Source organism: Pipistrellus kuhlii, unplaced genomic scaffold (assembly GCF_014108245.1).
Source record: "Pipistrellus kuhlii isolate mPipKuh1 unplaced genomic scaffold, mPipKuh1.p scaffold_m20_p_20, whole genome shotgun sequence".
Classification (NCBI taxonomy): domain Eukaryota; kingdom Metazoa; phylum Chordata; class Mammalia; order Chiroptera; family Vespertilionidae; genus Pipistrellus; species Pipistrellus kuhlii.
In genome coordinates this window covers 5766520-5788783 of record NW_023425516.1, presented here as the reverse complement: position 1 = coordinate 5788783, position 22264 = coordinate 5766520, and the positions used below count along the sequence as shown (strand labels likewise).

The following is a 22264-nucleotide window of genomic DNA, read 5'->3' as shown; positions in this document are numbered from 1 at the left end:
TTAGCAGAAATAAAGATCCTTGCCTCACCCACCTGAAAAATCGCACCCCCAGGTTCTCTTCGAAGGCAGGGAGGAGATAAAAAGGGACAGGTGGGAGAGGGAGATGGGAAGCACCCCTGGTTCCGAGGATGGGCCCGATCCTGGAGAGCCATCGCCCCTCGGAGACTCCCCCGCCGCTCTCTCCCTCTGCCGCTGCCACCTTCCGGCACGGATGCCATCAGCCAGCGGGGATGCTGCTCCAAGAGGCATCTCCCTCCCCTTGACCCCTGCGCGTCCAGCACCGAGCAAGGCACACAGTAAGTCACTCATAATAGCTTCTTGCCTGGCTTTTCCCCACTGTAGGTCTGGGTGGGACAGGCCCGATGTCCTGGGCCTCGCAGCTCTTAGCAACGTGGGACTCCTGATGCAGCATGCTGAGAGTCCTCGCTGTCAGTGGCCAGCAGAGTGGAGAGAGGATGCCTGGGCCCCAAGCAGCAGAATCATTGCACAGGGAAGCAAGCAGTAGGAACGGGAGCTTGGGAGTCCCGGGAGACTCCGGGCCCGCTCGCTCCACCTCCACACTCACGCAATGCAGACGGGCAAGCGCCCAGCTCTGCGAGGCTGGGTCAAAGGTGAGCCGCCTCCTGGGGTCACCCACTGTTCTACTGGTCCCCAGTTCAAGTGCGGACCCCAGGTCTCCAGACGGGTACACTCCTCACCCTGCCACTCCTCGCCTTCGCCTTCAGTTCTCCTGCCTTCAAGTGATGGAGAGCCTGTCACCTACAGCAGCAACGGGGCCTTTGTGGCCTGAGTGACAGGACCATCAGCAAATCAAAAGGAAGAGATGCGTCCTCATTGCTCATCTTGCTCTCTCTCACAATGGCTGGCCCGCAGGGGGTGGGGAGCAATGCCCCTGCTGAAGTAGTCAAGATCGGGAAACTGGATGCTTGTGCTCGCAGGAAAGCCCCCCATCGTTCTGGCACGGAGAGCAGCTCCATCATTGGGAGCTCGGCAGCCCCGGAGAAGGAGCACGAGGGAGCGGGAGGGAGCCAGGTGCTGGCGGAGCTGGACCAGAAGAAGGGCCTGTGCTCCGGTCCCTCCCACCGACCACGCGGATGGAAATCTAAACCCACATAAGTTCAAGCTACGCCTCAGACACCTGAGAAAAAACACCACCAAGTGTCCCATCCCAGGTGGACTGGCATCTTGTCCAACAGGTCTGCCGACCCCTGACCCCAACCTGAGGCTAGCTTGGTGTGAGGTAGCCAGCACGTGGCCCATGGAAGACACCACCAGGCCGGTTTCACCTCAACTGACCGACCCAGGTGTGGCCCTCTACCTGGACTGTCCTTGCTTCCCGTCTCCGTCATTCCTCCTCCCACGTCCCCTGACACGAGGCTGCCCTCCAGCTGCCGAACCTTCTGGAACCCCCACCAGCTGAGGCCCTCGCCCTGCCCGTACTCACACTGCACAGTCAGGTAGGCGGAGGCCGAGGGGGAGCGCCCCAGGCTGTTGCTAGGGACGCAGGTGTACTTCCCCGCATCCTCGGGCTTCACCCGGAAGATGATCAGGGTGCCGTCGATAAGGATCCGCACTCTCAGCTTCAGGTCACTGTAGAGGAAATGAGGCGACGGGCGGGGGTGGGGGGTAAAGATCTTCCATGAACATCATGGGAGCGACACATCCTCTCACCCCCACGCACGAGGAAGAGCCCAGTGAGCCCTTGCCTTCCAGGGCCCCTCGGTGCAGACACTGGCCCTCACAGGTGGGACCTGTGCTCGGACCACCCCCTTCAAGTTCCTGCTCAAAGGCCTGGCCCCGGGGCCCCTGGCTGCCCCGCCCCCAGGAGGTCTGGGCAGGGTGCTCACTTCTGAAAGTAGACATTCTCATCCTGCCAGTACCAGGTGTAAGTGAGGTTGCCGGGATACGCCTCCGCCCGGCAGGTAAGCAGAGCATCCTGGGATATGTTGACAGTGATGTTCTCAGGAGGGGACACTATGAAGGGAGGCCCTGGGGACACAGGAAACAAGCATGACCTCACCGCATGGGGCCAGGGAGAAGGGAGCCCCAGGGCCTCTGGGAAGGGTGCTCAGAACTGAAAGGGAGACTGGGGGCAGTACTGGCCCGAGTTAGTAGCACAGCCCCAGACCGTTGTCATGGAGACGCTTCTACCTGCTGTCAGGTCCTTACTCTCCCTACAGGTCCCAGAGATGCAGATGGCGCTGGATGTGGCCACAGTGTGCCCCGCCCCCTGGCACCTATCTGCCCCCTGCCCCCATGCATTTCCCCCTCTACAAATGCTAGCCATTTAACACCACACACACACACACACACACACACACACACACACAGAATCCTTCTGTCCATCTTCCCTCCAAGAGCCATGAGGGAGGCCCTCTGGGCTCTCTCAGTCCAGAGCAAGGAGCAATGCTGCCCTAGAGGAGCAAGAGGCGTGCCCTGCTCACCCAGCAGAGGGTAAGAGGGTGCCCAGGGGAGGACTTGGGGGGCAGAGCAAACAGGGGAGAACCCCCGTCTCCGGGCTGGCTTTCCAGGCAGGCTGCAGCTGCCCTGGCCGGCGCTCTCCCGCAGGAGGCCAGTCCTCCTCCAAACTGCAGAGGGAACTCTAACCCAGTGCCACTCAGCAAGCCAGCCAGCAGACAGGCAGGAAGAGCTGACCAGCAGTCCTGGCAGCCCGGAAAGCCACCACCAACCACCGACAGCAGGCAGAGGCAGAGCAGGTGGGTGGGCTCAGCTCAGAGGAGAGACCTGGCCGCCCAGATGCCACCTCTCTGAGCCCTCTGGGCCCCGGGCAGGGCAGCCCGGCATTTCCAGGTGCTGCCCGTGCAAACCCCAGCTCCACCAAGTGCTCAAATGCCCTCAGTTATTTAAACGCTACCTTGGCAGATACAGAAACCCACCCAGCACGGATGACAGCCACAGCAGGCCACCGTGGGAGCTCCAGCGTGAAGTCCGTGGTATTTGGGAGGTGCCCTGCCCGGCCCCTCACAGCTGCCCACTTCCTCCTGCTGTGCCACCTACACTCTGCGGGGTTCCCAGAGAAAGGCCCGGAGCACAAAGCAGCCGGGGAGACCCATTACCTTGCACAAGCAGGTGGGTGGTATGGACCGCCTCTCCCTGGATGCTGTATGCGCGACAGGTGTAGGCACCTCTGTCCTCCCGACTGACTGACGTCACCGTCAGGCTCCCGTCACTCACCTGGGACCACGGAGAGATGAAGCTCAGCACCCACCTGGAGCCCACCCAACACCACCCTCAGGCAGAGGGGGCCTCGGGGCTCACGCACTGGGGGAGACCAAGGCAGGGGCCTCATTTTTCATCTCCCTCCAACAACAGACCCCAGCCAGTGCGCCTGCTGTTCCCCTCTCCCTTTGTGCCTCTGCCACTGGTCACGTGGAGTGGGAGACGGCCTTGGAGAGGGAGAAAGAGGCAAAGGGAGGGGAGAGGGAGAAGGGTAGGCAGTGCTCCCACCAACAGCACACCTACCTGGTATTTCCCACTAGCACCTAGGAGTGTCCCCTCCTTGAGCCAGGTGACAATCGGCTTGGGGTTCCCAAAAGCTGTGCAGGTCATGGTGACACTGCCCCCCTCCTTGGCCTCAATGTACTGGGGGGGTGTTTCTGTAAAGGTTGGGGGAGCTGCAAAGAGACCGCAAAGGCTCAGGGTGTGATTGGAGGGCTGCTGCCCTGTGTGTCATAGCCCCCAAACCCCCCTAGCATCAGCCACTGCACCCACACCAGGCACTGCCCGTGATACCATTCCTCATAGGCTCATGCCTGACTTTCTTCAAGGTGTACGGAGGGAAGAGGGAAGGCGGAGACGAGTAAAATACTCTGCCCATGAGCCTTACACTGGGAGAGGAAACCTGGAATTCAAAGTGTGTCTGGCTGTGTCCAACTGCTACACAGTTTCCACTGTATTTGGCAAATTGCCAACAAGCCCATGTTTGCTGAGCATCTGTAGGGAAGCACTGAGCTCAGCACTAAGACGGTGACAGACAAGACAGCTGTCCCCAGACTCCCACAGAGCCCGCAGCTGCTGCCACCGGCTCCACAGACGTGCTGTCACCCTCCCTTTCACCTCCTGACCACGCGTGGCACGCTGCTTCCTCAGCCCCAGTCCAGCCAGGCGTGACACCCGGACGCTCGCCGTCTGCTTCCATCAGGCCATGAGGGCCAGGCTGTCGCCTTCCTAACTCTCCTCTAATTATGCCAGGCTGCCCCCCTATGCCGCCACCTGCTTGGAGTTTTAACTAAAATGCCATCGCGTTGGGCAAAGCTTTTAAAAGACTTGGTTGCGCTTCTCTGAGCTGCCTGTAGAGGCAGTATGGTCAGTCTTGCAGCCTGGGGCCATCCGTTCTCTGAACACCAGCCCTGCAAGGCCCCAATGCCACTCTCATCTCATCTGGAGGCATCCAAAGCTCAGGACCAAGTTCGTGCACCAGCCTGCCCCTTGTTGGGTAACCCCGGGCAAGTTACTCAGCCTCTCTGGGCTTTTCCTGAAGCCCCCACCCTCCAGAATCGGTGTGAGAAATAAATTTATGTGAAGAAAGGATCTTGTAAAATGTTAGCACGCACAATCACCATCATCTCCTCAGGAGCCTCTGAAGCAATGAGAAGATGTCAGGGCATTTTAGCCTTGGTGCCCCTCTGCCAAACTTGTCTACCATATTTTCCCCTTCTCTGTGCTGTAACCATATTGCCTTCTTTGTCTACCACGAATGTGCCAAGACATCCAACCGCAGGGCCTTTGCGTGTGCTGTCCTCGCTGCTTGGAGCTCCATACAGTCGTCTCTCCTTTAGCTCACGCAATTCTGTGCTAAGATGCCATCTGGCCTGGCCTGGTCAGCCGATCTGAGGTGGCACTTCTAGCATTCCCTGCCCCTTAGACTGTTTCATTTTCTTCAAAGCACTTACCACTCCTCTCCTTAAGAAAGCACAGATCTTGCCTGGCCAGTGTGGCTCAGTGGTTGAGCATCAACCCATGAACCAAGAACTGGTGACCAGTCTGATTCCCGGTCAAGACACATGCCCGGGTTGCAGGATCCACCTTCAGTAGGGGCAGCTGATTGATGAGGTTTCTCTTTCACTGAGAGAGCAGAGATTTTTTCCACAAATCCTACTATATGCCCAGCTTTTAGCATAGTTCCTGGCACGTAATAAGAGTACTCCACAAACATCTGTTGAATATATGAATGAATGTATGAATGAATGAGTGTGCATACACATGCACACACCTACAGACCAACACATAAAACTCCTTAAAAGCATGAACATGACCATTTTCTTCCATAACCTTCTAAGCCCTTAGCTCAGCGTGGGCACACGGGGACACTGGAGGAGTGAATGCTGACTGAATTAAGAAGCATATCCATCACCAACACACTCTACAGACATCCTCAAAGGAGGCAATTCTCATCCAGTGTCTCCTACACCAGAAATAATGGCAAAAATCGCCCCACCCCTAACAAAGGGGTCCTGTCCCCCGCACTCCCAGGCCTCCCCTCCTGCCCTGAAATGTGCCCTCACTTCCTCAGGCACCCCCACCCCTTCACCCGCTCAACCTCGCCCCCACCCCCACCCCACCCCCGTCACCACCAAGCCTGTCCCTGGAAACACAGTTAATACAGCCACAGCCTCCACTGCCTCTGGCACCAAGCTCAAAAGAAAGATAATAAATTAAATTATGTCCTGAAGTGACAAATTAATTACTAATTACATAATTACTTTTATTATTTAGGTGCTAATCAGAAAAGTACTTTGAACAATTTCAAGTTTTCAGGAAAATAATGGTTGGAGTCTGGATTATTTACGGAATTCTGTGTTAGCTTGCCAGCTGCGCTTCCAGCTTCATTCTTTCTTACAAGTGCCCTATAATTACTGGTGCAGGTTAGACATGGGCTGGCCTGGCCTCCACGGAGCTCAGCAACCTAGAGGGAGGCTTGGCAGAAGGGGACTCGGGGGTAGTTTTTAGGTATTTTTTTGTATGTGATAAAAGAAATAATCGGGTTTGTTTCCACATAACTGATGTTCAAGAGAATACAGGAGAAGGAGACGATTTGTAATTCTAATTTCCCGCTGGCCTTTCTATTTTCCAAAGGTGATCCCTGTCAGAAAATGCCTGACACTGAACATTCTAGTTTGGAAGCAACGGCGTGGTGGGCGCTCCAGCCTCCGCAGCCAGGACAGCATGTACGCCGGGATGGAGGGGAGGCAGAATAAAGGAGAGAGATCTCCCGTGCACCGTGGGAGCTGCCCGTGTGCTGTTCTGCCTATTTGGGAGGTAGGCTCTTTGGTAAAGGCAAGTGAGGAGCCTGGTTCTAAAGCCTGGAGCACACGGTGCACATCCTTAGCTTCCCTGCCGAATGCTTCTATACACGGTGAACAGCCTGCCTGCTTTCCCTGAGCCCTGAGCGTTGGCTCGCCTTCCTCTGGGCTTCCGCGCATGCTGTTCCCTCTGCCTGGAGCTCTCTTTCCCACCGCCCCACTCTGCACCTGGCTCACTCCCCGTCCCTGCCCGGGTCTCTCTCTGCACACGGTGGTTCCCCCAGAGATGCTCCCCAAAGTCCATGTGGCAACTGTCTCTCCCCACCACTGCACCCCCAGAGCCTGCCACAGAGCAGACACTGGGATCTGGATGGGTACTCACTGGTGATGCACACACACTTTCACACTATGACAGCCCCTGGTATCCTGCATCCTGCAGCCTGAAGAACTTCCTGTGTCACCATATATCCCTGCGGACACAGTCTCCTCTGGTTTCATCTAGGTGTGTTTTGTTTTTTTTCTCTCGAGAAGGCGGATGGCCAGCATCTTACGCGTAATTTACCCGCATATCGCAAACCCTTCAGACACCGGGCCAGGCACGCTCTCACGCTGCGCTGCCCTCAATCCTCACGGCGGCTTTGCCAACAGGCATTGTGTTTGGCGGCTGAGAAAACCGCAGCTCGGAGAGTTGACTTAAGTTGCCCGGGATCAGACAGCTACCGCGTGATGGATTCAGGACATAAACCAAGCCTCCGCAGACTCTCGTTCCCTGCCAGTTCCACTCCGAGCAATTGGGAATCCCCGAAGAAGCGACTCCCACTCGTGCAGACGAAGACAGAGGCTGTACCAGAACACACAGCCCTGCTTCCTGCCCCACGCGTGTCTGCGGACGGTCGCCTGGGTCTCAGGCTGCTGAATGAACACCAGCAGGCGGGTGGGAGGAGCGGAGGTGCCAGGGAAGCTGAGCCGGTGCAGGAAAGGGCACAGGAGAGAGAGAGAGCAGCGTGGGGACTCCTGGCGCAGCCTGCAGTGAGGCTTTCAGCCGCGGTGCGCCTCCCTAATTATGTTTTGCTGGGGCTAATATTAAGATGAGTTTTCCTTCCCGGCACACACAACAGCTTGCAGCCAAAGGAGGTGACTCAAAAGCTTGCCGGGTGGTAGGGACAGCCCACCCAAGATGTAAAACCAGCCTCCATCAGTCTCTGGGGGACTGGCTGGTGAGAGCCGGCTGCATCGAATGGGTCCGGCAGCCTGGACCAACAGGGACTTCGGCTGCCACCTCTAAGCCTGCTCTTCCCAGAGGTCAGCGCTCTGGCTAAAATGCTCTGAGCTCCCAGGACCCTGGATGGGTTGATCCGAGCCCTGGGAGGATGACCCAGCCCCACAGGTGGACAGATGGAGTTGTCCCTCGAGGCAGATTAGGGCAGGTCGATGCTGAAAAGCATCCGAGCAGGACGCCATCCATCTTTCTCCCGACCACGGCACCTCCAGTCGCAGATATCAGAGCCATAAGCACCCAGCTGTGTGTGCTCGCCCCAGCACATGCGCTGTCGAAGCCTCGGGAACCAGCCTCGTGCCTGCAGCACAGCGTGGCTGAATACATTTCGCCAAACACTGATTAAGGAGGAATGAGGCTCTAACCAGAAAAAAAGACACAAACATCTTATCCCCACACACAATGGGGTTCATGCTCCTTCAAATGTTCCCCCCAGTCCCAGCTCCTCCTGCCTCCACCAGAAGATCCCTTCTCTAGTCCGGACGCCCAGTGACACAGGGGGCTCTCCAGCCGGGGAGACCTGGCCCCCAGCCTGGGCCAACACAGAGCCAGCAGGCCCCCCTGCAGCCTCCGCATGGGCCTCCTCAAATCATTTAGCCGGAGCTCTACATAACTGACAGCCATTAAAACTTCCTCTTCCCAGGATCCTCCTGGTTTAGGAGACGGTAAACCCGGTCTGGGCAGGGGCTGAACCGGGTACGCTCAGCTTCGTCTTTCCAGCATCTGGTGCAGAGTGTGGCGCACAGTAGGACCTCAGCACATCTTATGCAAATGAATGCATTTCACAAGGAACCAAAATGTCACCCTGCAAAGGGAATTCTGGGAACTCCACTGGAGGGGAGGCACTGGCAGGGTCTCTCCGAGGCTGGGAATGGTGCCTCCACAAAGCCTTAGCCCGGTTTCAAGAACCAGATTCCTTCCTCCCGATAAGGGAGGAATCAGCGCCCCCCTCACCCCCCTACCCCCACAGTACACTCTGCCCCGCACCCAGGGGGCAGCTCCTCCAGGCTCCCACAATCCCACGGCTCTGGGCAGGCAGCTGAGGGGTGTGGAGGGAGCCCAGCATGCTGAGGTTCCTCCCTGCAGCGGGGCCCGGGGGTTCCACCCGAAAAGAGGCTCCTGGGGACCCCCAGCCCGGGCGGGAACCCGTACTCACCGTTGATGGTGAGGTGCACCCAGCTGCCGTTGTGGAAGGTGTCATACTGCTGGTCCAGCATGAGCACTTTGCACTCGTACCAGCCCTGGTCCTCGGAGCGAACCTGCTCCAGCCGCAGCGAAGCTTTGTCGTGAAGACTCGCTCGGCCTGGGGACAGGCGGACAAGAGCCCAAGGGTGAGGCCCACATCTCGACACCCCCACCCCAGCTAAAGGCACGGGCCCCATCATCACCTGCAGGCCCTTCCGGGGGCAGGGCCCAAAATAACAGCTGGCACTGACCTCTGGCCGCAGGTGGCAAAGGAAAGGGCATAAAGCCTGGGCCATGGGAGCCTCGGGCAGGTCGATGCTGAAAAACATCCGAGATGGATGGTCCCTCGGTCCCTCCCACCCTCCAGCCTGGCGGGCCCCATCCCAGCTGCAACTGCAGCCTTGCTCTTGGCACTGAGAAGCGCTCAGGCCTTAGAATACGTCCCTTCTTTCAGGCATCACTTTGGACAAAGGGAAGGCATGAGGGATACAGAAGGGGGGAAGAGGGAGGGAGAGAGGGAGAGAAAGGGAGGGAGAGGGAGGGAAGGAAGTTGGGTGTCCAGGCCCCAGACTTCCATTCAGGTGGAGAAATACCCCTATCCCAGCTGGGCCCTGCCCCCCATACCCCCTCTGTCTGGCAGAGGGAAGGCAGGCTGGGGACCAGGGTGCTAGGACCCTTCCCAGTTCCTGATACCAGGGCTGGAGCTGCTGCTGGCCCAGCTAAGGCCCAGGGCCCCAGGAGCTGAGGCCACAGGCCTATGAGCTGGAGAGTGAGGAGAGGGCTGGCCAGCAGAGCAGACACCCAGTGGCCTCCTTACCTCTACCCTCTTCCCCCCAAAAGTCATTCTTGTCTCACCAAAAGTGTGTCTCACGGCACTGCAAGGTAAGCATTGCAGCAGGAGCCCAACAGAATGGGGAGCAGCGCCCCCTTCTCCAGGACAAGGGAGGAGGCCCAGGCACCCTCAGGTCCTCTCTCCCCTCACCCACCACCTCAGCCCACTTCACTCCAATGTCACAACCTCCTCTGCCTTCCTCCTTGTCTCTGCACTGGCAATCTGCCTAAAACCAGACTATCAAAGCCAACCGGGCCAAAGAGAGGAAAGGAGACACAGGCGCAGGAGGGAGGGAGAGAAGCGGAAGTTTTCCGAGAGAAAAGCAGTGCAGACCTCAGGAGCCAGAAGGGAAGATAAAAGCAGTGTCCTGCCAGCTTCCTCTCGTCCTTTCAACCCCAACGCACAGGCACGCACACGTTCACACATGCACACAGACACACGCGCTCGCACTCACATGCTCACACATGCACACTCCCACCCCATCCCACTCCCCCAACCCCACCCCAAGGCTGGCGGCAGGCACAGGCAGTGACTTAGTGTGGCCGCTGCTGGCAGGAGCAGCTGTGGCAGAGAGCAGGCGGCCACCACAGGCACAGACACACACCGACACCCAGGAAGCCCAACCTCAACGCCAGAGGGAGGTGTGGGTACAGGCAGACACAGCGCCACAGCTGCACAAGACCAGGCTCAATGGTTGTGACTCAGCTCCTCCCGCACAGAACTGCCCTCCCAGCCTGCTTCCTGTCTGCACCACCTCCTCTCCCTCTCTCCCCACCACGGAAGCAAACCTACCAGAGTCCAGAGGACAGGAAGGAAGAGGCAGAGACTGGAAAACAGCTCTCAGACCAGTGAGAGGAAGAAAGGAGGCAATGGATAAAGCAGGAGGAAACAACCACGGGGCCCGTAGGGGAGGGGCAGCCGAGCCAAAGCCAAGGACAGAGGCGAAGTGGCCAGGCCTTACCTGCATACTCAGGGTCCACATGGGGTGGGTAGTAGCCAAACTTGATGAAGATGGGGATGGGCACCCCGAACTTGAACCACTCCACAACATAGGGCGGGGGCTGCCCTGTCACCGGGTGGATCACGTCGCATCGCAGAACCACGGCCTCGCCAGCTCGCGCTGTCACAAACTCGGGCTCCTCTCGCAGGCCGTGGGCAACTGATGGGACAGCAAGGCTGGGGTTTAGAAAAGGAGGTGGCAGGAGGTCCTGCCCTGGTGACCCCAGAGGCAGCCCCCTGCCCAAGTTCAAAGACCTCTGCCCTCTCCCCGGACCAGCTATCCCGCAGCCCTCCTCCTGAAAAGGAGCTCACTCACTCCGCAGAGGGTCCCCAGGGCATTCTCCACCTTCCCCCACCCCGTCCCCGGCCATGAACCTCAGGAGGAGGGTGAAGAGCAGAGGCAGGCAGCTCTCCGCAGTCCTGCAGGCCAGCCCTTCCCTCCCCAAAGAGCACAGCCATTTCCAAGCCCTCCCCCAAGAATTTTAAGGGCCTGGACACTGAGAAGGTGGAGGGGCCTCAGCAGACCCGTGGCCAGGGCCGCCATTGCTGAGGGTAGACTCAGACTATCTATCTCCCTGCACTGGAGGCTTCGCGCCAGAGCCTGGTGGCGCTCCCTGGCTCCTCCCGTCCCTCCTCCTACACCACCCCACTCAGTCTAATATTGGCAGCACAAAACAAGAGTGCTCCACGCAGGAGCAGGGAATCCCTACAAGCTGAGCAGAGGCTGCTAGGGGCAACACTGGAGAGAAAAGCCCAGCCAGGCCCCTCCTCCCGCTCCTGGCTGGGCGTGCAATGGGTGGCAGGAGGAGCTCCAGTTCTCCCGGTTTCAAGCCCCAAACCTGTCAGCTGCAAAGTCCCAGATATCACTATTAAGAGAACAGGATGCTGGGGACAAGGGGCGCCCTAGGACCCGCTAACCCCAGCCAGCTGAGGGGGAAACACCATTCCGTGAGCAGAGGACAAACCATCCAGGTAGACATGGTGCACCCACCCTCCTGGCAGCGGAGGGGGACACAGTGAGAAGACCCACCCGCCCCCCAAGCTGAAGGTTAACCCAGACACTGCTTCACAACTACCAGGCTCCTGGACCCCTAAATGCGGGAGCCCCTACATGAAGAGTGTGGCCCCCACTTCCCGCCGGACACTCCTCACTCCTACACCAGCCTCCGTGCCCACAAAGTCACCTTGCCCAGCTTACTTCCCAACCAAAGGGACAGCAGAGGCAGCCTCCCCAAGCTGCCTTCCCTCACACCACCCAACAAAGCCCAGAGGAGGGCCGGGCTTCCCCTACCCCTCCCGCCTCCCCTCCCGGTCCTTGCAGGCAGCACCATGGACAGCAGCTGCTCACTGAGGCTGAGAACCAGGGAGCCGCTGGGCCCGCCCACTACTGCATGGAACCGAACAGCAGTCTGTCCCTCTATCTGTCTGTCTGTCAGCTGCCTCTAGTTCTTCATACACCTCTGACCCCTGTGAGCTCCTGCCTGTCTCCTTCCTTTGTCTTTGTCTCCCCTTCATGTCTCTCTCTGTCTTTCTCTAGTTGTCACTGCCTCTGCAATGTCTGTCTGCTCTCTTTCTTGCTCCTTCTCCATGTCTCTGTGTCTCCAGCTCCCACTCTCTGCGGGTGATTCTGTCTGCTTTCCTGTCTCCTTCCCTGTTCCGATGTCTCTATCAGTGTGTGTGTGTGTGTGTGTGTGTGTGTGTGTGTATGTGTGTGTGTGTGTGTGTATTGAGGGGCAAGTGGATTTCTGTTCGGGCTGTGCATGGGGATGGGGTTCTGCCTGCTTTATTTCCCATGTGGACCTCTGTCTGTGTGTGCTTGTGTGTTCCTGTGTTTCATCGCATTCTGTGTCTGGCTGTGTGTCTCCCTGTGTCTCTCCTTCTCTTCCTCCCCCTCCCCCACCCCTCTCCAGCTTCTCCCCTGCAAGTTGCAGAAGGAGGAGGAGGCAAGACCTTGCAGAAGCTGATTGGCTACCAGTGACATCACTGTTTTCTAGAGAAAGAGCTAAGATCACAGAGTATTTTTGGAGCAGAGTGTTGCACTCACCTGCCTGAGGCCCCAGCAGGTTTCCCAGCTCCCCACCCCCAACCGTGCAGCAGACTCAGTTTGAATTCCAGCCCCTCAGGGAAAGCATGAAGAGAGCCCTGCTGAGCGGTGCCTCCCCCACAGCCCCAGGGGCACCCAGATCGGGCAGGGCCTGCCTCCAGTCGTCTAGGAGTACAAAGGCTGATCTGCACCCAGGAGAAAAGGGCTACCACTGAGAGGGAGTCAAGTGCATGTGCGTGTGTGTATGCATGTGCATGTCTGTGTATCTCTTGGCAAAAGGACTCGTAAATGGGTGTGTGGACAGGTGTGTGCACATGTGTGTGCAGCACATGCTTTCCAGGAAATACAGAATCAGGGGGGAGGGAGAGGGAGGAGTTATTCCCAGGGGTAGGTTTCCTGGTGGGGGGTACAGGCACTGTCCACAGACGGGGCCTCCTTCCCAAGGCCTTGGCACTAGAGCCTAGGGCAGGAGAAGGAGGGACCGAGCACTGCTGGGCAGATGGCTGCCCACCTCTACCAGTGGGCTGGCCCTAGAGCTCTCGGGCTACTGGGGTGGAGGGCTCTGTGGGGCAAGCCCAGGAGGGGGGTGGGCTCTGTGCTCCAGCATGGGTTCCCACAGTGCCAGCTGCTCATTCACACCTGCTGCCACATTCTCACCGCATGGTAAGGAGGCAGCCTGGTCCACCCCATCCCCAGCCAGCCTCTGGGCCTGGGTGGCCTGGCATCCAGAGAGGCTGGCCCCCAGCCAGGCAGCCACATCCCCATTTCTTCTCAAGGACACAAGCAGCTGAAAGAGGACACGATGAGATAAGCATCCGAAAGATGGGGAAAGGCAAGAGATGGAATTCCCCAAGAAGAAGGCAGAGACCCTGCCTGGCCTCTGAACTCAATCCCACCCTCCTGGCTTTCTGAATCCTGAACTACTTATCAGCTTTCTTCATCTCCACTCCCCCCGTCGCCCCCCCCCCAGCCCTCGCCACATGCACTCGCTCTCTCCGTTACCACAAGCACCTCCTCTAAGCCGGATTTTTTTCTGAGCCAGAACATGTCTAATAAACACTTTCTACCAAAAAGGGTGCTACAAAAAACAAAACAAACAAACAAACAAAAAACAGCAGCAGCAGACAGGTTAGCAATGAAGAAGGAGAGGGGCTTGACAGAGGAGAGACGGGGCCTCAAACCCAGGGGACACCCACTAAAGCCAAAGTGGGAAAGGGATTCAAGAAACAAGAAAGGAGAGACCCAGAGATGGGAACAGTGTAGATCAGACAAGCAGGGCCCAGTCAGCCCAAGGGGAGAGAGGGGAGGAGAGAGAGAGAGAGAGAGAGAGAGAGAGAGAGAGAGAGAGAGAGAGAGAGAGAGAGATAAACACACCAGAACTCACGAGCACTGAAGATTCAGCCACGGGGACATACACACAGGCCTTCAAAGCACCCAGAACCAGGAGGGCAGCAGAGCTGAGGCTGTTTCTCCAGGGAACAGGTGGGCTACTCCCAGCAGAGCAACTGCCCACTCGTTCCGAAGGGAGCAGGAAGGAAGGGGAGGAGGGAGGGAGGGACAGAGGGAGGAGGAAGAGGTGGGAGGGAGGAGGGTAGAGGGAGGAGGGCGGGACAGGGAGAGGGAGAGGCAGGGATGTGGGGGAGGGAACAGAAGGATGGATGTGACCTGAGGTGGGGAGAAGCTGCAAGAAGGATAGAGACCCCCCCACCCACCCACCCAGATCCCCTTCCACATCACAGAAGCCTGAGCAGCCCAAAGAGAGGGGTGAGGACCGTGGGAGGCTGTGAGGTGTCCTGGGTTTCACAGGCCTGGTTCAGAGACGGTAGAACACAGCAGGGCCCCAAGCCGAGCCCAGCCCATCTGCACCTTGGGGCTCTGCCAGTCCCCCGTGGAGCTGTTTCACCCCAGGAGGGAAAAGGGGGCGGGGGCTGAGGCGGCATCTGTGGTCTGGCTGACCTTTGAAAGCCCACGGGGTACAAATCTCCTGCTCCCGGGGCCAGGTGGTCCACGGCGGGGACCAAAGTCCACGGCTGCCATTGGATCCCGTGAGCACAGAACCACGAGGCCACACACCTGACATTCACAACCTGGAGCTCTCCCAGGGCAGGGCTGCGGGAGGCAGGGCACCGGAGTGGGAGACACTCTTAATACCAAAGAAGATACAGGTGCCAGAGAGAGAGCTTCCACTTCCCCTGCTCACCTGCCATATGCCAGGCTCTGCGCTGGGCATGCATCACGGAGCTCACTTAATGCCCACGATGCCCACCTGGCAGAAGCACTGCCATTGCCATGTCAGCCAGGTCACCCAGGGGGCCACTGGGACAGCCTGCATGCCCTCTTAGCTTCACTCGTTCATACCACCTGCCGGCCACAGGCCAGGCACTGAGGCCTCTCCCCACTGCACCGAAGCACACCCCCTCCCACCCTTCCCCACACCCCCTCCCCACGGCATGCTCCGCAAGGCTCTCCAGCCAGACTCCCGCGACCGGGCCCCGGCCAGGATGACGGGGTGGGCACTGCAGAAGTCAGCTGGCTGGTGCCTGCTCGGAGCTCAGGGTCACACTACCAGGCCCAGGAGCCTCGGCTGGATCTGGCAGCCGCCGCCGCAGTGGTGAGGGGAGACCATGAGTGAGTGCTGCCCTCAGGAGGCCAGGTCCTCTCTGGAGCCTCCTCCGGTCTTCCTGCTCCTTCTCCCCTCCCCCTCCTCCTCTGGGCACCAGACTCCCAAACCACAGGCCTGCTGTCTAATAATACGAGTGGCAGTCACTGCCACCTCCACTGCCGCCTAAAAATAATCTCTGCTGAGTCCAAAAAAGGCACAGCCTCTGGTAGCCCCCAATCATCCCCCCACCCCCACCAGCTAGGAGGCTCCAGGAGACGCCAGGGAGCGGGCCCTCAGGCGCCCAGGGGTGCACTTGCCCAGGAGGGCATGAGGCAGGTCCTCAGAGAAGTCCCCGCCTCCTATGGTCTCCCCACCAGTGTGCTCACAGCCTTCGGACCCTACTCCCCTTCAAACCTCTTAGGGTGGAAGTCAGAGGTCAGGTGGGCCCGGACTGACCTGGCCAGGAAAGTGTCCCATCTTCTGAACAGCAAAGTACTGGGAGGAGGGGCGGGAATGGCAGGCGGCCTTCCTCCTGAGGGACTGCTCCTCCCATCCCTCTGTCCCTCTGTCCCTCTCGGGTGGGCTCCCCGCGGCCCACAGGGAACAGTGCTTCAGCCAGGTCACCTTCCCGGGAGCCACTCCTCCAAGAGCTCCGGGCAGGAAGCAGCCAGGAATGGAGCCAGTAATGCAGCCTCGGCTCTGCGCCTTTAAGGACTCCTCAGCACCAAGGCACGGCCACACCCCACGCGAGCCCTCCCCACCACCGGGGCGGAGGCCTGCACCTGCACACTCACACATGGCCAAATACACGCGTGTGCTCCGAAGCCGGCAGGCAGGCCCGGCCAGGGGAGCACACGGTGGGCTCTGCCTGCCACAGGGCCATGAGCTTCAGGAGAGGAGCCAGGTGGACAGGATAAGTAAGAGGGCAATCAAAGCTCTATCAGACTCACAAGGAGCGTCAGCACGCCCTGGGAAGGAATGAGGACTGGCTCGGCTCACACAATGGTGAAGACGACTCTCCATGCAGGCTGTCTGCCCAGACTATCTTGGTGGGTCCTATGGCCAGGAGGGAGGTCCAGGAGATGGGGCAGGGGACAGAGGGACAGGCCAAGAGGAAGCATCTCCAGTCCCTCTTCTCAGAAGGACAGTGGGGCTGGCTGGGCCCTCCCTCGAAGCCCTGGCCACGTGGACTTCTCCCCCACACCCTCATGGAGGCCCTGCCTCTGCTCACCAGTCTGCTGCTCATTCACGCAAGAGAAAACACAGAAGCAGGAGATTCCGCAGAAAAATAGGTCAGCTGCCTGGGGCAGGCTGAACTGGCACCCGTGGGCAGTGCCCCCGAGGGGCCAGGCTACGAACTGCTCTGCAACCCAGCACCCTCGCCCATCTTTCCTGCGACCCAGCCCTGCTGGACTTGCTGTGCTGAATAACCAAGTGTCAGAGCACTGAGGCAGGACATACCTGTTATTGGCATTCCTGGGGCTCGACCTGAGTTTGTCCCCCCACATAGGCTTTCTCTCCGGAACCTCCGGTATCCTTAAATCTAGAGCTTGGGCTGGGCCCCCAACTTTAGAAACTTCTGGGCTGCCTACACTCAGGTGCAGAGCCGGGGACAGGAAAGCGAGGCATCTGTTCTGAGTCTAGTCTCCGCCACCCACGGCTCTTGGAGAGGAGTGACTCCCTACCTCGTGCCTGTAGACTGACTGCCCTTGCCCTGCTGCGTTCCACACGTGTGCGTGCACACAAACACACACAGGTGCAAACACACATGCTCACACACATACAGACACATGCACATGCACACATGCACATAGACGTGCACACACCTCCGGACAACGTGCACCAATCATAGCTCTTCATAGCTCAGAGCAACTCCACACAAGCTGCTCACCCATTCTAGGGAAGCAGGCAGAAGAAACTCGCTCCTCTGAGCCCCAAGCCCCAGCCTGAAGAGGACACAGGATGGGGCAAGGGGGGGGAGACGTTAGTGGAGAAGTGTGGTAAATCCCAGGCCCGGCCCCCTTTGGGGTTCATCTCCCACCCTCAATCCCTGGGCAAGGCCCAGCACACCAGAGGAAAAAAGGGCCAGAGAGAAGAGAAGGCGCAGGCTAGGCTCTGAGAGCCGCACCCAGGCTCCCTGGCCGGGCAGGCAGAGGGGAGAAAGAAGACGCAGGCGCTGGAGAAGGCAGAGCCAGGAGAGAGGGAGGGCAGGAGATGCTGGGCTTTAGCATCTCCCCGGCTGGGCAGCCTCTGCTTCTTGGGTAACCGGATCCCACTTTCTATCAGAGCCATAAACATGAAACCATCCAGCTCCGGGACCTGACAACTCCAAGTCTAGCAAGTGCTGGGCCTCAGGCCAGGAGCTGAAAGCTGATTCTTCCCACAGTTTCTCCTCAGCTTCTCCCCGGGCGCATGCTGCCCGGCACAGCGCTGTGCTGGGGCCTTGTGCACGCCACCTGCCACTTGCTGAGCCAGTCCTCCCTAGCGGATGGGCTGCCCAGGAGGTCTTCCCAGCAGCCCCGGGCCTGAACGTCCTCCCTCTCATCTTCATTACCAAAGGGAGGACAGAGAGGGCACTGGTCCAGCTACCCGCAGGATCTGAGTCAGAACTCCACTTTATCTGGGGACACTGGAGTCAGGGATAATCCAGCCACAGAATCTGTGGGAGAGAGGAGGAGGGAGCCCTGGGCATCAAGGCCCAGAGACAGCTAAGCGTGGTCCAGGGTGCTCCCCAGGCTTGCTCAGCAAATGTCTGGGATGCTGAGACTCCAATCGCCACCTGCCAGACTCCAGATACGTCTCAAGTCTCTCTCTTCCCCATTCCCTCCCCAGCCTCTCCACCCACCTCCATCCACTCCAGATGCGCAACTCAAGTCAAATGGGGAGCTCATCCCTACCTGTGTCCCAACCCAACAATGCCCAAGGGGTTGCCCCCTTCCACCCCTGGGCTAGAGCAGGCTGCTTCCAGCAAACCTAAACCCAAGCATGGCATTGCAAAGCCCCTCCCCTTCAGGAATTCCTCCCCTCCTCCATCCCCGGAAGTCAACTCTGCCAGTCAGAGAGCAGCTGAGCTGTCACACAGACAGAGCCAGCATTTGAACACCGCTGGCTGTTTCTCCCGTGAGCAGGCGCCTGCCAGGCAGGCCCCCCTTCTCCCTCTCTGCAGAGGCGGAGAGGCTATGACCTCCTGCATCCTCCTCACAGACCTCTGGCCACGGACAGAATCCCAGTTTTGCAGACCTTTCAGAGGTTTTCCACGTAGCCCCGTGGCCTGCATGCCCTCCACACAGCTCCCTGGGCTGCAGAGGGGTGACAGGTTCTCCCTGGACAAGGTCAGCCCATGAAAGGGAACGTGGTTTCCGAAAGAGGCAGCCTTCTCAACTCCTCCCCTAGGCCCTCCTGGTGCCGATGCCCTGAATGCCCCCAGGGAAAGAAACCGAGGAGAAGACTGGAACCCCAGAGATAATGAAATGATGATGATGATGATGATGATGATGACATTTATTGAGCACTTACTATATAACAGGTAGTCACTCATTTCTTTATAGCATGAAGGTTCACAAGAAAACCCACTAGCTCATCTTGGGAACCCCATTTTCCACTGAGGCAAGTGACATTGAGAGAGCTTAGACAACTTGCCCAAGGTCACTAGGCCAGCAAGTGGCAGAGCCCAGGATTCGAACCCAGGTCCGTTGACTCTAGGCCTATGTCCTTAACCACTACCTTTAGAGCCTCTTTGAGCTAAAAAAACAAAAAACAAAACAAAACAAAACAAAACAAAAAACCCAAGACCAATAAGGGGTGGCAGGCAGGAGTACAGGTCAAGCCATCCCAACCAGAAGGCCCTCTCCACACCCAGAAAGAAGGCAGGACCTTCACGCCCACCAACAGGCAATCCTAGGAAGTCCTCCCTTCTGTCTAGCCATGTTGTGTGTTGCTACGCTACATACATGCCTCTTCCTTTATTCTGGGCTTAAACTTGCAGACAGTCCATCCCCTCACCCTGGCTTCTCCGCGTCAGAGGCTATTTCAGAGCTTCCCTTCACTGTCTCCTTTTTATTCAAAGATCCCAGCACATCCTTTTGTGCTTTCAGTGACAGTCCCATAGCAGGAACGTACCAAAACCGGATGAGGGGAGGATGAGGGCATTGGAAGACTACAAGGCAGCGGGGGAGAGGAGGCTGAGGATGGAGATTCCCAAGCACAACTTGACCCACCTCTCACCCACCCCCCGTTCTATAGGCTCCTGCAGTCGCCCTGGCTCAGTTTTCCCACCTGGCAAACGGAGAGTCTCAAAGCCAGCCAGGTCACTGTGCCTTTTTAACAAAATCGCCCTTCCCTGAGCTCTCCTCTGGTTCTGTTTTCAGCTCCCTCCTCCCCCCCAAACAGCACGGGAGTCATTCCTTCTAGAAACTTTCTCAAATCACTTCCCCTTTCCCCTACACTGCCCAGACAAGGTGAGGAGAGGACCCTGTAAAAGGTGCCTCCTGCCACCCCTTCTGCCCTCCCGCCGCTGGGCGCTGGCTCTCTCCTTGGCGGGTCCCCCTGCCGACTTCTGTGCCAAGGCCGGTTCCCGGCGCAGCCACTTCCTCCAGGCGAACTTGCCCGCCGCCCGCCGGTTGTGTCAGCGGCTGAGAGCCGTGAGCTCAGAGTCCTGGCACCCTCCGGGCTGCGCTCCTACTTCCATACAAGGGCCGAGAGCTGGGGGTGCCACCCAGCGGCTTGCAGGTCGCCTTGCCTGTCTCCGGAGCAAAAGCCCGCGCGTTCACGCGCGCATCGCCCAACTCGCTGGCTTCCCTCTGGTCCCTTCCCAGATCAGACAAGGGAACAGGAAGGAAAGAGGAAACCTCCCTGTGCTCCGAGACGCAGCCACGGGGGATCCCTTCCCCGCTGCCCGTGTCCCCCGCCAGCTCTGCCTCGCAGCCTGGAGGGCGGCCGGGGCGGCCCGGCTGCTACGCGCTGCGCTCCCCGGGAACTTTTACCTGGCCGGGCCCAGGTGCGGCTCAGCCAACACAGATGCCAATCGGACAGGGCTGGCCAAAGCCGGCGCTCCTTGGAGCCCGCAGAGGGACCCCCACCCCGCCCCCACCCCCACCTCCACCCCTCTTCCCCGCTCTGGGTTCTCCATGCGCCCGCCGCGCTCGGAGAAGAACCCGACCTCTGGCTGCCAAGATTTGGGGTCAGGAGGGGCGCGAGCTGGAGCGGTGGGCGCCCGCAGGGCCAGTAACCCAGAGTCCCCTTAGCCCTGGGTGCCAGGAGTCCCAAGGCTCTGGGTTGCACCTCCCTGCGAGGGCTCGCCTGGGAGCGGTGGCGCGAGTGCAGCAGCCTCCGGAACACCCGCAAACTCCCGGCACCCAGAGTTAGGGGAGCCGCCGACTCCCCGGCGCTCCCGGAGACCGCCGCTCCGGCTCCGGGCGCCGGGCACGGCACGCCGGTGTGCAGGTGCGGGGCCAGAGGTGGGCGAAGTCGACCCCCCAATCCCAAGGTGTCTTCTCCCGAGCGCCCGGCAGCCCAAGGGGACTGGGACCCCCTTGCCGCCTGGACCTCCGGCCCGCGGCGGCCCCCGCCCTCCCCGCAGTGTCCGGCGGGAGCCCGCCTGGCCGGAGCTGGAGCCTCGCCCGCGGACAGGCGCGGAGCTCGGAGGGACCGAGGAGCGGGAGATGGGGAGGAGGAAGGGGCTGAGGACAACGGGAGGGCAGAGCAGGGGCGCTGCACTTCAACTCACCTTGAGCTGCCAGACCTCGGGTGCTGATCACACTTGCTATCAAAGTGGCCACATACCAAATCATAGTACTATCGCGCGCCAGCCAGGAGCCTCATCCTATCGCAAAGTACTCCTGCGCCGCTCACTTCTCGCCCTAGCGCCTGCTCCCGCCGGCTCGACCCGCCTACGCCCCGCGCCGGTGCAGCTGCAGCCCGGGCGGCCCGCTCCCCATCCCTCCCTCCGCGGCTCCGCTCGGCTCGGCGCGCAGGCTCCCCAAGCCCCGCGCAGCGGCACCTGCACTACCAGCCCGGGCGGAGCGCTGCCAGCGCCACGGTGAAGCCTAGATGGCCGGGTCTCCGGCACCGCCCCCCGCCTCCCGCCTATTGGCCACCGCCCACAAGCCTCGAGGCAGATTGGCTCCGAGGCCTGCCCGTCACGGCTGGGGAGGCGAGCCCATTTCAAGGTGCGTTGAAGCGTAGCCAGCACAGAGCCGCAGAATCATGCGCATTGCCCGAGAGAAGGCGTTGTAGCGGCTCTGCTCTGTTCTCTCGGCTCACCACTGCAAGGCAAGTTTCTGCTAAAGGAAATGGTAGCGTTTCTGGTTTGATAAGAGAACCCTGTCTCGAATTACCCGTGACAGCTCTGAGGGGACGTCGTCCCCGCCCTCCCAGGGAACCCAACATCCGGTTTCCAACCGGCTCAAAAGCAATTCCCGGGAGGATGATGCTGATTCAGGGATGGGGAAACCCGGGAGCGGGGAGCCTGGGGAAGCTCGGGAACGTCCTTCGCTGGAGCTCTTTTCGAAGAGGTCACGCGCAACCTCCCCCTCCCCCACCCCCACCCCCTTCCACACATGGACACGCTTCCCTCGGCCACGCACCCCTCCCACCCAAACGTGATGTTAAGTTAACCCACCCAGCCTGAAGGCAGGGGAATGACTAAAATGACCTCTGCAAGTCGCTAAGATTTCAAATGAGTCACTGGTTCAGCTGCAGGAGGAGTGTCATAGAACAGCCTCTGGAACACACTGTACACACACCCTGCCACCCCCAGTGGGGGTCAGCGTTGCTCATCATTGCTAAATCTCAACTTTGAACAATCAAAAGTTTTTTTTTTCTTTCTTTCTTTCTTCTGTAAAAGGCTGCTTCCTCATGCACAAGTTCCCCCACCCCCCACCCCCCCCCCGCCCCATCCCTACCTAGCTGGGGCCTAGCCCATGTGAGCAGCTTGCAGCCAAGATGGATCTGGGGAGCGGTGTCGGGGTCTGGAACAGAGAGCTACAGAAAAAAAAAATGGGGGGGGGGGCTTCTTATTCCCACAGAAGACAGATGAACAGGGAAGGTCTTCATACTTCCCAGT

The 22264-nt window shown here is 59.3% G+C and overlaps 1 protein-coding gene across 4 annotated transcripts in view; it reads right to left on the bottom strand.

Moving 5' to 3' along the window:
• IGSF9B (immunoglobulin superfamily member 9B) overlaps window positions 1-21182 on the bottom strand; it is a 57491-nt gene extending 36309 nt beyond the window's left edge. For all 4 annotated transcript variants that reach the window (XR_006742338.1, XR_006742339.1, XM_036449381.2 and 1 more), the window contains exons 1-7: window positions 20927-21182; window positions 10518-10715; window positions 8696-8842; window positions 3484-3635; window positions 3078-3195; window positions 1848-1989; window positions 1445-1590 (exon numbers count right to left, since the gene is read on the bottom strand). Coding sequence is in view for 2 of the 4 variants with exons in the window: in XM_036449381.2 (XP_036305274.1) it covers window positions 1445-1590; window positions 1848-1989; window positions 3078-3195; window positions 3484-3635; window positions 8696-8842; window positions 10518-10715; window positions 20927-20990 (967 nt within the window). In the remaining 2 variants the exon portion in view is untranslated. The remainder of the gene's footprint in view (window positions 1-1444; window positions 1591-1847; window positions 1990-3077; window positions 3196-3483; window positions 3636-8695; window positions 8843-10517; window positions 10716-20926) is intronic.
• Between the last annotated feature and the right edge of the window lie 1082 nt (window positions 21183-22264).